The following is a 14486-nucleotide window of genomic DNA, read 5'->3' as shown; positions in this document are numbered from 1 at the left end:
CTGCCTCGAGGCTTTTCATTGCCTGTTCTTTCCCCTCTTATTTCCTGTCGCTCCTGATCCCACAGCTTAGAACAGCCAATCTGCAGAAAGGGCTGCTGCTGCTGCTCTGTTAAGTTTTGCATTGCTTACGAAGCTGCTCTAATGTTAAATTGGGGGTTGGGATTGGGAACATATTCCCAGAGAGGTTCTCCATAACTTGAACCAGAAGGTGCTATTAGTAATTAGCACTAGTCGTCTTTTTTGCCAAGGGAGCAGCGGGTTGGGAATGGTGAAATGCATACTCACAAAAGCCCAGCAAAAGTTACAAGGCAACAAAAATATTTATTTATTTATATTACGTTTGTATATTAGTAACTCTTACATAACTGAAACAGATACTGTATAAAAAACACAGTGTTGCCATAACTTAAACATTACATAGTACTGATGCCTAATTGCAACTTCTCCCTGTCACTGGCAATGTGCCCCATTAAGGTGCAAACTACACATTACACACAGCTGTATGCAACTTCTCTCCATTTTCCTTGAAACGAAGAGCAGCTATAATAAGCTGCAGTCTGTGGAAAGTAGAAGAGTTGCATGGAAGGGTTTTTTCTACACTGGAGCAAAATGTGGACTTGTACCTACCTGTCTGTCTCCTCAATTATTCAGGAATTGTCATTCCTGGGTGTTTCAAATTTTTCCAAGCCCTGCATATAAGGGGTGGGGGAAATCCAGGACAACAATGGGATAGAGAAGGTGCTACTGCATTGAGCAGAGAGGCAGGTGCAAATTTGTATTTTGCTCTGGTACAGACAAACCCACAGCTACCTTCATTCAGGCTGTCAGTATTTTGCAGAAGGGATTCAAGTGCATACAAGGACTTTTAGGGTTTCACAATTCAACTTGGTTGCAGCATTCTGCCACCCTGGGAAAACTTGTCCACTTTTTAATCACAGTGTTTTTAATTGACTTTTAGCGATGAGGAAAGTGATGAGGAAATGTACTGAAAGGTGTGGGGTGAACAAATCATTAAGTGATTTGTGGGGGAAGAGAGATGTAAGCACAACAAAAGCAAATCAAGATAAATGTCCACTGTTGAGTAACCTCAAGAACAAATGCTTAATAGACACGGAATATAGTCTAACCTCTGCGTAAGCTTTGTGCAAGTCGATCAGGACAAATGCTGAATAGGGAGGTCATCTGGAGGATCCTGGAAATAAACTTTGCAAGTCGTCCATCTCAACTTGTGTCTCTCTCCCCCATCTCAACTTGTGCCTCTCAGCAACTGGGGGTGGATTTTGAGCAGGTAAAAAATGCACCTTCTCAAAAGTGCATATGTTTACCCCCTCAGCTGAGCATATGAACTCCTGAAAAGTGCCCCATTTTTGTTGGGATACCTGTTTTCACCCATGATGCACTTTCAAAAAAATGGCAAGGATTAACTCTTCCTTAGCCTTTATGGATTATTTGTTTATATTTATATCCCGTCTTTCCTTCGTGGAATTAACTCCGCCCCCTCCCCTCCTTTTCATTATTTCAACAGAGAAGTCCCAATGCTGTATCCAACAAGTGTCCATCCCATTCTCCTCTCTCACAGACCACCCCTAACCTCTTTCCTCAATACTGGACCCACACGTGATGAAAAGAGCACGCTTTTCAAACAGCGAAGAGATCTTTGTTACTCCATTTGCAAACACTTAGGGCTTGAAACTTCGCTCTAAAGAAAAGACAGTAGCGTGGGCTTTTGGCTGTTTCTTAAATGCCCACAACGTCTCGTGGGTGGCGCGTGTGAGAGGATAGGAGAAAGGGTGGGGAGGCTTAAAAATCCCCGACAGATTCTAATTTATGAAATCGCCCAGCGTGGCCACATTTCTGCCTACATTACCCTCCCACCCTCGACAAGAGAGCCAGGAAAAGAGAGCGAGAGAGCGAGCGCGCTGCCAGCATCTCTTGGCTGCTAACGAGCGCGAAGCTGCTGCGCCCTCCTGAAGGGAGGAGAGCGAGAGGCAGCGGCGAAGTTAAAACAGGGACGCGTCCGCAGTCTCTCGCTCCCCTCCCGCGCGTGTGGACGGACGGAGAGCCAGGCAGCCTCGGGGCCAAGGCAGCCCTCAGCCCCGCGCGCCAACGCCACCCTCCCGCTCCCCTTCCCGTCCTCTCCTCCGCGCCTTCAGCCAGCGAGCAGAGCCAAAAGGAGCGAGAGCTTTGGCCCCTCGACTCAGCGCCAGCGCGGAAAGCGGCACACGTCTTTCCCCGTTCGGCTCCTCCACTGGGCGCTTTCCCGCCTTGGCTCCGTTATTGCTGTTGTTGTTGCAGCTGCTGCTCTGCCTCCAAAGAACCGCCGCCTGCGGGGCTGCTGCTCCGGGAGTGAGCGCGCACTCGCTCTCTTGCTCGCGGCTCCCGGGGATTTATTAGATGCGCGTCGCGGAGTTCGCCATTCAGAACGGACTAATCTAGCTGCATGGGAGGAGATGAATGTGGCGGGGAAGCCGTCTCCTCAGCCACAGCTCGAGCGCCCGGACAGCCTCCTCGTCCCCACTTGGGCAAGTAGCGTTTTGCTTCTCACCCCTCCGGCGGCGCGCCTCCCACCCCCTCACCCCTTCCCTCCACCCCACACACAATCCTTTCAAACCAGCCGCCTTCTTTCCCTCTTTCTTTTGTATTTATTATTATTATGGTTATGTATTATTATTATTATTCCCGGAACTTGAAGAAAGTTGCGCGAGGGGGACGGATAGGCGACGGGTCCAAGAGCGCAGAGAGTTGGCCGGCGTTTCTTTCTTGTGGCGTTTTTTATTTCTCATTTGTGGCTCAGGGTGAAGGTGGGACCCCCGCTCCCCCTGCGAAGGAAACAAAGCTTCCCGTTGTGGTCAGTGACGTAGCGTGGGTTGTCAGCACCCGGGGCAAGGCAAGTAATCTGCGCCCCCTAACACGTGGATTTTAGCACTCGAGCCAGGTAGGGGCAGAGAGCTGCGAGTGCGAGCGCGCCCCCCCAGATGTTGCGCCCGGTGCGGCCGGCCCCCCCCTGCACCCCCCACGCTACGCCACTGGTTGTGGTACATTATAGGGAGCATCAGCAATGTGCATGTTGGGTTCCTTTCACAAGAGAGACAAGAGGAGGCGAACTGTGGAGAAAAGTTGGAGGCTTGGAAGAGGTCTTCTTTCTTGGGTCGCTCCCGGTTCCAACTGGACCCGGCGCGCGGTTGCGCGTATCTTTCCTCGGGCGTAGAACTCGAGGGAGGATCCTGTGAGCGTGCAAGAAGCAGAGCGCGGGGTGGGGTGGGGGAGGAAGGGATGACTTAACCCTTTCCTCTCTGATCTATGCTCTCCGCTCTTAAACTCTTCTTCCCGAGCCGCTTCTGCGTGGCTGATGAGAAGGCAATCAGCATGGGTGTAGCCAGGATTTATATGTTGGAGAGGCAGGCTTCATGTTGGGGTGGGGGTGGGGAGAACCCCAGTTAGTTAAGCATTTTTTTTATTGATTTACTTAATTTAGGAAGGGTCAAGTGCCTCGCTGCCCACCCCCACCCCTTGGCTACTCCCAGGATATTGAGCCTCAAAATCATTTTGCATTATGTAGTTTTGAACCACTGCATGTTTGCAGCTCAGCATATTTAGGTTGCATTCATGGGGGTGGGGGTGGGGTACAGGGGTCAGCTGTCACTCCCCCCAGTAAATAAATAAAAACAACTAAAAGTAGAAATTGTAGAAAGATTTTGACAGATTTTTCCGAGTGCTTTTTTGTGGGGGGGGGGTGTCCTAAAGAAATAATTTGAAATAACTGTTGTTGAGACATTGCATTCCGAGTCTGCTAGACAGAGCCAGACAGAGGATGATGACAGTTGGGTGTTTTGCACCCGAAACATAAATCCTGGCTACCTGCCCCCCCCCTCCATAGCTGTCAACTTTTTCCTTTTTTAAAAGGATTCTGAATAGGATTCCTTGCAAGAAAGGGGAAAAGTTGACAGCTATGGTTCCCCCCCACCCCTACATAAGTCCTGGTTATGCCCATGGCTGCAGTCCTGTCCGCAAGAATACCTGGAAGCAAGCCCTGTTGAACTTAATGGGTTTTACTTTTGAGTAGACCTGAAGCGGATGGTCCTGCTCCTTCGGAGGTCACTTCCATTGGCTCCAGTGATGCTTGTTCCTAATAATAGCACAAGCATAACCATGGCTGCTCAGAAGTAAATCCTATTTTATTAAACGGAGCTTACTTCCAGATAAGCGGGGTGATGATTGCAGTCTTAGTTGAATGAGTTCCTCTCTTTAAAACAACAACAACAACAAAAACCTGTATATCAGCCTTTCAAATGCAGTTCATTTTTAGCTCTCTGCTTCCTTAGACCCTCCAGTTCTTTCACAGGATGTGCAGCTTCTCGGGATTTTTGAATAGTGGTAAGGAGGACAAGTGGGCTGAAGAAAAGGATGCTTTTTTTGTCACATGATGTTCCCTTATGGTTTACTCCTGTGCATTTGGAGCAAAGTGAAAGAGAATCCATATTCAGGTCAAATTGCTGGTGAAATGATCTCTCTTGCCCCATACATACAACTCTTTAAAATAATAGATATATCTCTTTTACTCAAATAAAAGTTTTAAAATTCTAGACAGTAAAATTGAATGCTGAGTAAATAGATGGGGAAGACGGAGCCCCCTTAACAAGTACAGTGGTACCTCGGTTTACGAACTTAATCCATGCCAGAAGTCTATTCTTAAACCAAAACCATTCATAAGCCGAGGCACACTTTCCCCAATGAGGCCTCCCGCCGCCAGTGTCCTTCCACCATTCGGCTTCTGTTCTTAGACCAAGGTAAAGTTCTCAAACCAGGACCCTATTTCCGGTTTTGCGGAGTTTGTAAACCGAATCATTCTTAAACCGGACTGTTCTTAAACCGAGGTACCACTGTAGTTTAGATATATTAGTTCCACAATAGCACAGTAGGATGCACTTAGTCAATTGATTTAATTAGGGGCTAAGTAGTCATAACTCTACCATCATTTGTGTCTCTGGCTTGAACTGTAATAATTAGTTTTGGGAATTGTCAGTGTTGTGGCAACTTTTTGGACCATAATTCTGAAATTGCAGAGGAGTATCACTTAGGAATGTGGGAAGCTGCCTTATACCAAATCAGACTATATGTTTATTACTTCCATATTGTCTACTCTAACTGGCAATGGCTTTCCCAAGTTCTCAGGTAAAGATCTTCTCCATCACCAATTCCCTGATCCTTTTGGTGAACATGAAACACATGCTACTAAGCCAATGCTGCAGGAACAAATTCCTCAAGACCCCTCATCTGTTCTGAGACAGCATGTCTCTATCCATATATCCCATTCCCCAACACACTTAGACCATTAGTTTGTTGAACTGCTCGGCTTAAAACTAGAGAGACATAGGATCCAAAGTGTGCTACATCAGAATTATCTCTAGAAGAATTGGATGATCACCCTAGTAAGTCATAGAATCAGTGAAACTGACATCAGTGGACCTGCTCTGATCACAAGTGAATGTTGGATATCACCCAATATCTCTAGGTTCTATATGACATTTGTTTTATGTGTTATGGCATGATGGCTCAGTGCAGTGATCAGTGGTTTTGATTGTGCCCTGTGCAGGAAATATGAGATAGGCACCGTTAGCTGCAAAGTGTTGGGAGGATTCCATATGCTGTTGCTCACATTTGTTGTTTTATTATTTATCAGATCAGTTACTAAGGTAAAATTAGTCCATTAAGCCTTGGCACTGTAATTTTTTTAATAGAGCAAGCTGTATGGGCTACTTTAAATAAAATGAGATGAAATCCTGGTTCAAGGATTCTGACCTTGGTTAATCATAAGACAAAACCACCATGTTGTGATGACCACATTAAAATTCTTTACAAGCAAAATGCTCTGTTTATTATTTACTAATAAACAATACTTTGACTTGATGGTTATTTAATGTTACTATGTGTCCAAATCCATGAAAGCAGTTATGTATTCTTCAATTTTTGTTTCAGCTGTGTTAAAAGGAACCCATCAGATGTCACATGAACATATCATAGATTCATATCACTATTCTTTTTAAAGTGACTAAATAATCTTTATTGCACTGCTAGTAGCAAGACTTATAACAAATGCAGTGCATGATGTTCGCTAGATATAGATGAAAATAGTAATTACTCCCTTTATCACTCTTAATTATTGTTGTTTGAAGTTAATTGCCTGCTTGCCTTGTCAGCTTTACAAATATGTCAATTTTTGGAAAAGTGAGTTGCTCTTTAAACACCATGCTAATATTTTCTGCAAACAGAGCTATTCTTACCTACTTGCCATTCAGCAAGATGGGAATTTTTGAATTATTGTTAATGGAATCCTGCCGTCTTTTATAAGCTTCATTAACTTTATAAAGTCAAGAAAAGCATGAATGGAAAATGTGTGTGTATGTGCATGCATATGTGTATATATTATATATATTCAATTTATATATTGCCCTTCCTCCTGGAGGAGCCCATAATTTTTTAAAAACCCGGTGCCCTTCAGCTGTTTTGGATTACAAACCACATCAGCCAGCTAACACCAAAAAATTAGGAAGGCATCAGTTTGGTGAAGGCATGTCCTGAAAAGTGTTTCTGTTGTGTTTAAAGTGGGTGTAGACTTATGAATCCTTCTTGATTTTCCTATGTGTAGAAGACTGGTGAATAGGTCCTGCACAGAATGTAAAAATATGTAAAATAGTCATGGAAGAGTCCATTGGGCAACACTGTGGAAGAGTAAAGTACATGCCTTCTTAACTATTAAAAATAGTTTTTGAAAAACATGTTCTTGTTGTGGGTGTGCCTAAACAGACTGCTGGTTCTAGAGAGTGACTTACATAAAATCTCTTCTTGTACAATTTCCAGGGCTCAGTTTGATTCAGGGCTTGGGCATTTATATACAGTAGAATGCTAATGTGTTTACATGAATGAGACTTTTGCAGTTTTGCTAACACCTTTTTCCATATGTTGCAGCTGTTATCTACAGAAAAGTCCAGAATAGCATCAGCTCAACCTAAAGTTTTGTCCGTATTGGGCAAAATGTTTATTTTATTTATTCATTCCAAAATGTTTCTAAACCGCTTAATATTTAAATTGGTTAGTGTCGTATAGAAATACAAACACTAGAACAGTACGCCCAAAGTCAGAAATGTAGTGATAACAGAGCCCAATCTTATATGTCAGGGAATACTTGGAGGAAAAGGATGTCTTAACAATGCATCTGAAGTAATTGATAGATGAGACTTCAAGTCTGGCAGGGGGAAGGGGCAATGACAGAAAATGCCCATTTCCATGTGATCACCCTGGATATTCTGTAGGGTGTAATGCCATGAGTAAAATTTCCCCAGATGATCCAAGTGACCCTTACAGGGACAAGCACTGTTTCAGGTAGTTTAGTCTCGAGTTGTTCAGGGCTTTGTATGTGAGTAACAATCCCTCAACATAGCCCAGTAGCTAATCAGCAGCTAGTGCGGATCTCTCAGCAATATAAATCCAGGTCCTCCACTCAACAATCTGGCTTCAGTGTTCTGCAACAGCTGCATCTTCCAGAGCACTTTCAGGTGAACCCCCACATAGACCTGGGATAGCTCAGTTGGTAGAGCATGAGACTCTTAATCTCAGGGTTCTGGGTTCAAAACCCACATTGGGTAAAAGATTCTTGCATTTCAGAGGTTTTGACTAGGTGACCAGGTAACTCTACAATTTTTATGATTCTAAGACCGCATTACTCTACTCCAGCCCAGTGGTGAAGTTACTAATATATGAATCATATTGGCAAAACAAGCCCTGTCCAGGAAAGGGTATAGTTGGTGAATTGATCTTGTTTGATAATAAGTACAAACTATTTACCTGTTGCTTCAGGGGCAATGCAATCATGTCAGGAGCTTGTAGAGTCCCCAACTCGTCACAGAGTCTCCATTTTTCCAAGATCAATTCTATTTTTTGGGCCTTCATGTAGCCTAACACTGCTTCCAGGCATCGGTTCAAAACAGTCTTACCATTTCAGGCTGCTTTCACACACAGCATAAAAGCCACTTCTGGAACTATCATGTGCAAGCTGAATGCTAGTTTAGTGCTCATTTCCTTGTCATTTGCTTCCAGGAAAAAAAAAATCCATTTGCAAATAATGTGAAAGTGTGTGCTAAACTTGGGCAATATTCCACTATTGTTCCTGAAGTGGCTTTTACATCACATGAAAGCTCAAATTTAATGTGAGGGGAAAGCAGTTAGGAAAACATTGTGGAAATGAAGTAAATTGCCTTGTGAATGCAACCTCAGATGCAACAGAGCTGGGTGGCATCACAGTGCCATGCCCCTAACATAGCAACATCCACCTCTAGTGTCTTCATATAGTTGTTAAAGTAGGCACCTGTATGCAAATTTTAAATAGAATTTAAATATTTCTATATGGAACCCCATAGCACAAGTGACGGAGGTTAGAGACACAATCTCTCAATACCATTCTCTCAAATGGCCTCCATAACTAAGATTTGAACTATTGTAAAACAGTGCTACTAACTCCCAACTGATGGAGACGGTCCAGGAGGACACTGTGGTTAACGGTATTGAAAACTGCTGATAGATCAAGCAAGAGCAAAAAAAGGTTGTACACCCCCTGCCCCTCTCTCGAAGAGGGTGATCCATTAGGGTGACCAAGGCTGAGTCTCTTCCAAAACTGTCTCAGACTCAGATGGGTCAAGATAACCAGTTTCCTCCAAGAATAAAAATTGTCTATGCCCTATAGTTTTCAAGTTGTTCAACTCAAATTGTGTCTAGCAGACCCAAAGTTTTTAAAGCAATGTTGACTAAAGTCACTTCTGGGGCGCCTTTGCGAATAGGGGCCCCAAAGTTTAAGCTTCATTCATTTCATAATGGCTCCGCCACTGGTCAGAGGAGTGGTCCACTCATGTCCAGCTTGCAGGCTTCCTACAGGCCACTGTGAGATGAAGATGCTGAACTAGATGGTCACTGTGTTAGGTGAGGCTTATTTCCAGGAAAGTCTACACAATATGATTGCAGCTTGAGCCTCCCCAAATCATGCATTATCTGTGATGCCTTTCTCCCTCTATTTTAGGATGGAAAGAGTGCTTTGGAGCCTAATCCCTTTCTTCAGCAATGAAACACTGTAGCTAATTCTCATACATGGCTTGTGGGGACTCCAGATAAGCAGGAGATCCAGGAAGCTGTAAACCCCACTCCTACTTTATAAATGTGGTAGTAACCATTTGCGGCATTGGTACACTGCTTTAGGAACGAAAGATCCATGTGGACCTTTCCTCTGATCAAGTATTCCAAATTATGTAACATCCCCTCTCCTCCCAATATAAATGGAAACATATACAGATAAATTAGAACCTTAGGTAAATGCAATAGATATGCTTTGGCTTAAGGCACATTATTGCAGAGCTTTAAATTTAAAAGCCCTGTTCTTAAAGTGTGAATAACAATTAGTTTTAAATGCTAGCTAATGTAGGTTGAAAATGGATGGCAATTTAGGATATTTCTTTGTGCAAGGTGAAGGTTGCTGTAGCTAGTGTTCTCTTGCAGAAATGTAGATACAGGACTGCTGGTGTCTCTATAATCACTGACAGCCAATCCTGCTGCCTCATACACAAAAATGAATACTGCAGGAAGCCTTTTCCCCAACAATGAGAGTTTACATTAGTCAAATCCTCAGGTTTTTGCATCTGTACAAGACCAACAGAAATGAGTACAATTTGTACAGGTTAAGCTGCTGGAGGATCTAAGCAACTATTTTCATTGAATTCAACTTCAAATTAGTTTCATAATAGCTTTCTGCATGCCAGCTGAGCAAGTTCAAACCCCCTACGCCTTTCACAAGAATAAGAAAGAGCTTGCATCTCTTGCAAAGTCTGAAAAAAATATTTTTGTTGCTGAGAAGTGGTGCAGAGTTAAGGTGTTTCGTATAAATGATATGGGAAGATACAGTTTACATCATCAACATATATTCATTTAGGATCCATCTATTAAATACATTATTGTGGGGGAAAACACATTTTGTTATGTTGCAGAAGTAACAAGTTAACTTTAAATATCTGGATTTTAAAGTAGTGGCCTTCACACCTTCCCATGTATTGATTGATGATAATCTGTTCTATTTATAAAACATTTTGCAGTATATGTGTCTTATCATACCAGTGTGAGGCAGGTTCTTTTTCTTGTTAACTCATTCACTAATTTACCTTGCAGATCACACAGTAATCCGCCTTGAGATTAAGCCGTATCTGAGATTAATCATATATGTGATGGAAATAGATAACCACTTAACCAGTCCCGTATTATACAACAACCTAAAAAGCTGAGGGATTGTGATACTTCATACCAGAGATGCCTATTTAAGGTCAGACAAACCAGAGGGTTAGTCCAGGTATGCAAGGTGAAGGAAAGCTGATGTCAAAGTCCCATGTCGCAAACATGCAAGGAGGATAACACTCTGGCTTGTTCCAAGTGGCACCTAGGCTGCAAGGTAGACTGGGATGTTCCAAGAACCAGCAGACCTGAATAGCTGGGTGGTGTGGACACTCTAGTCTTAAAGAGGTGCAACCTATTTTAGGAGCTGGAGCCCTCAGTGCCTGAAGACAGTAATACAACCTCTTCACACAGGAGGGGAGTTTGAATCACATGCTCTTCTAGGGCTGGGTCTTCTGAGGAGGCAGGGATCTCACAGGCTGGTCCAGAGGGCACATTCTCCCCTCCCTCAGTCTGACGTGAGTGAATGTCATGTAGATGAGTCCTCAAAATATAGAAACAAATCTCATCCACCCATCCTGTCCAGGCTCTTGAGCACACTTCTGTCTGACCCATCACCACATGTTTTTGGTTGCTTCAATCTTTCGCAATAGAGAGGACTCTAGGTTGACGCCCCATTCCCCCATAGGGGAGGGATGTTTTCAGCAATATGATAAGTAGAATGTGTGGTTATTCAATTTGAGAAGGCTGCATCGTCTCTCCAGCTAAGATGTTTTGAGGATGGAGGGTGGGTGGCAGAATCTGGCTCATGTGTGACACGTCCAGGAAGACTGTAGTGTTCCAGACTGAAGAAACTAGCCGCCGCCGATGCACGAAAAACAACGTTTGTTACTAATTCATTATAGCTGTTCATTATTTCTGCAGAATGGTGCATCTCTTTGCCCCATTAAATTCTGGAAATTATACCATAATCAAAAATACTTTTCAATAAGCTTTCCATTTCTGCTTGAAGTAACTTGTTCTATGCATCTGTCTCCCTTGGCTTTATTATCGACTGATTGTCAGGTGGTAGTATTATGTTTTGGTTTTTTAATGGTTTGAAAGACAATTCTGAACAGAGCCCCCGGTTTTGCTTGTTTGTTAAGAAGAAATGATTTAACCTTCTGAGGGTCCGATATGTTAGCAACAAAACTTTCGGTAGTGTTGCCTGGTTTCTAGGTGGTCCCTTTCAACTCTACGATTCTACAATTTTAGATGAGTTTTGTATTCTCTGATATTAATATATATGTCGTGCACTGCTGCTTCATTATGAAAAGAATGAAAGGAAGTAAGAACCCATAGCTAAATTCCATATTAAGGTAAAGGGACCCCTGACCATTAGGTCCAGCCATGGCCGACTCTGGGGTTGCGGCGCTCATCTCGCTTTATTGGCTAAGGGCGCCGGCATACAGCTTCCAGGTCATGTGGCCAGCATGACTAAGCCGCTTCTGGCAAACCAGAGCAGCGCACGGAAATGCCATTTACCTTCCTGCTGGAGCAGTACCTATTTATCTACTTGCACTTTGATGTGCTTTCGAACTGCTAGGTTAGCAGGAGCTGGTACCGAGCGACGGGAGCTCACCCTGTCGCGGGGATTTGAACCGCCGACCTTCTGATCGGCAAGTCCTAGGCTCTGTGGTTTAACCCACAGCGCCACCCACATCCCTAAATTCCATATTACTGGTATACATATTCAAGTTTAGAAAGTAGGGACATAAACAACATATGTTGGCTTCATCAATAGGTAAGTAGTGGCTGACAGGGTGTAGTAGTGTGGAGTGGGACTTAACACAGGGGTCACTGCCGGTAACTGAGAGGCAGTGGGGCAGTGAGGTCAGTACGGTGTGGGTGCAACATTAGAGTCAATCGAGTGCTTCCATCACTCTCTCTGGGCTACACAGACCTTTCTTATTAATATTTTTAAATAATTTTATTTATAATTTGTTTATATACATTACAGCAATTATTCAACAAGCGTTCTAACATTTCAAACTTCGACTCCCTTCCCCCTCTTTCTGCATTTCTTTGCATTTATTTCCACCATGTCCTGCGTACTCCAAATTATCTTAACTTATTCTTTTGTTCACCTATTCTCACATCTATCTCATACATATTTCTGAAACTGCAGGTTTTTACAATAATCCTGCCAAGGTCTTGATCTGTTTGCAGTTTGTTTGTAAATACTCAACTAAACATTTCCATTCCTTTCTAAAGAGTTTATTGTCTTGATTTCTTATTCTTCTGGTAAGTTTAGCCATTTCTGCATACCCCATTGATTTCTGTAGCCATTCTTCTTTCATTGGGACTCCTTTCCATTTTGGGGCAAATAACATTCTTGCTGCTGTAGCTGCATACATAAATAAATTTCTGTACTGCTTAGGTAGTTCTGATCCCATGATTCCCAAGAGAAAAGCTTCCGGGTTGTTGTTGTTGTTTTACCAATGTTATCTTAAACACCTTTTTCAATTCATTATAAAGTGGTACCTTGGTTTACAACCATAATCTGTTCCGGAGGTCTGGTTGTAAACCAAAACAGGTTGTAACCCAAGGCGCGCTTTTGTCAATGGGGCCTCCCCCCCCAAAAAAATTGGTTGTAATAATTAAAAAAGGGGGGTTTAATGCAAAAAAAAGGACACACACTTCTGGGTTTGACGTGGTTGTAATCCAAAACGGTTGGAATCCAAAGCAGTTGCAAACCAAGGTACCACTGAATGTCATTTCCCAGTAAGTTTTAGCCTTACTACAAGACCACCACATATGAAAAGGGTACCTTCTTCCTCTTTACATTTCCAGCACTTATTCAATTTATATATTTCTGCCAGTCTACTAGGTGTTAGGTGCCATCTATATAACAGCCAGCGGCGTAGCGTGCGTTGTCAGCACCCGGGGCAACGCAAGTAATTTGCGCCCCCTAACCCGGGGCAAGGCAAGTAATTTGCGCCCCCCCCAACCCCTAACCTGCGAGTTGCCGCTGGCGCTGGCGCCCAAACGACGCCGCTTGCCCGGAGGAGGAGGGGGGCAGAGAGGCGAGGAAAATGCAACGGCCCAGCAGCTGCAGCAGCACCGGCGGAGGCGGGGCTGTGAGGAGGGGCTGCCTGGCGCGTCCTCCGCGGCGAGCGCTGAGAGCCGCTGCCTGCCGGGCGCCTTCAGCCCGGGCGCCGCGAGACATGCGGCTCTGCTACAGCCTGCGCCCGAGGCTCTTCGGCGACTCCGGAGGCAGCGAGCGCCCCCCCCAGATGTTGCGCCCGGTGCGGCCGGCACCCCTGGCACCCCCCACGCTACGCCACTGATAACAGCTACACAGACCTCTCTGCCTCCTCACCCCTCTTCTCCTTGGTTACCTGCAGCAACCTGTGGGCAACACTATCCCACACTGCTCTGCCCCACCAATTGCTACCAAGAGATCAAAATCCTCAGAAGGCACCGTGCTTCACTAGCGCACCACATATTTTGTAGAAATGAAGATGCCAGGTTCAAATAGCTGGTATCGCCAATAAGGAAGGATACCAGGTAGCAAACGTTTGCCTAAGTCCATAGGTAATCACTGATAAGGAAACTATCTCTCCACACGTTACGAAGATTATACTATTTATGGTGGCAATGAGTGTTTACATCATCTGACTCTGTATATACGCAACTCCCCACTTACGTGGGGGTTATGTTCTGGGCTCCCGCGCACATAAGTGAAATCATGTAAAGTGGGGAGCACCCAGGTCTGGACACTTCTCCCCACCCACCCAATCACAATTACAGTTGTACCTCGGGTTACAAACACCTCAGGTTACATACGCTTCAGGTTACAGACTCAGCTAACCTGGAAGTAGTACCTCGGGTTAAGAACTTTGCTCCAGGATGAGAACAGAAATCACATGGCGCGGTGGCAGCGAGAGGCCCCATTAGCTAAAGTGGTACCTTAGGTTAAGAACGGTTTCAGGTTAAGAATAGACCTCCAGAACGAATTAAGTTCGTAACCAGAGGGAGCGCTGTATCTGCTGAATCCCAACGGAGGCTCCCTGCTGGATAGAGGGATGTTGTGATTTTCATCTCTTCCTCCTTCCCCCTGTATCCCTCAGTTCTACCTGAGAGATGCCATTGCCCAGTGCCATCCCTCAGGAGCCCAACTCTCTAGTTCAGCTTTTCAAGGGTCTGCAGGAGGGAAAGAGAAATCAGTGAGAATTGCCTACTCACATTCTTTGGTTGTGAGTGGAGTCGCAGCATGAGTGGGATTCTGCTCATTGCATGTT

General features: G+C 44.4%; 1 protein-coding gene across 4 annotated transcripts in view; it reads left to right on the top strand.

Annotated features, from left to right (window-relative positions):
• The first annotated feature begins 1860 nt into the window (after positions 1-1860).
• SNTG2 (syntrophin gamma 2) overlaps positions 1861-14486 on the top strand; it is a 229470-nt gene continuing 216844 nt past the window's right edge. For 2 of the 4 annotated variants that reach the window (XM_082215563.1, XM_082215562.1), the window contains exon 1: positions 1863-2522. In XM_082215563.1, the coding sequence (XP_082071689.1) occupies positions 2451-2522 (72 nt within the window). In that variant the 5' untranslated portion in view covers positions 1863-2450. Of the gene's footprint in view, positions 2523-14486 lie in introns of all 4 variants that reach the window. The other 2 variants (XM_082215564.1, XM_082215565.1) reach the window with 2 other exon arrangements.

Source organism: Podarcis vaucheri (assembly GCF_965113315.1).
Source record: "Podarcis vaucheri genome assembly, chromosome: 3".
NCBI classification, from domain to species: domain Eukaryota; kingdom Metazoa; phylum Chordata; class Lepidosauria; order Squamata; family Lacertidae; genus Podarcis; species Podarcis vaucheri.
This window is presented reverse-complemented; position numbering and strand designations above follow the sequence as displayed.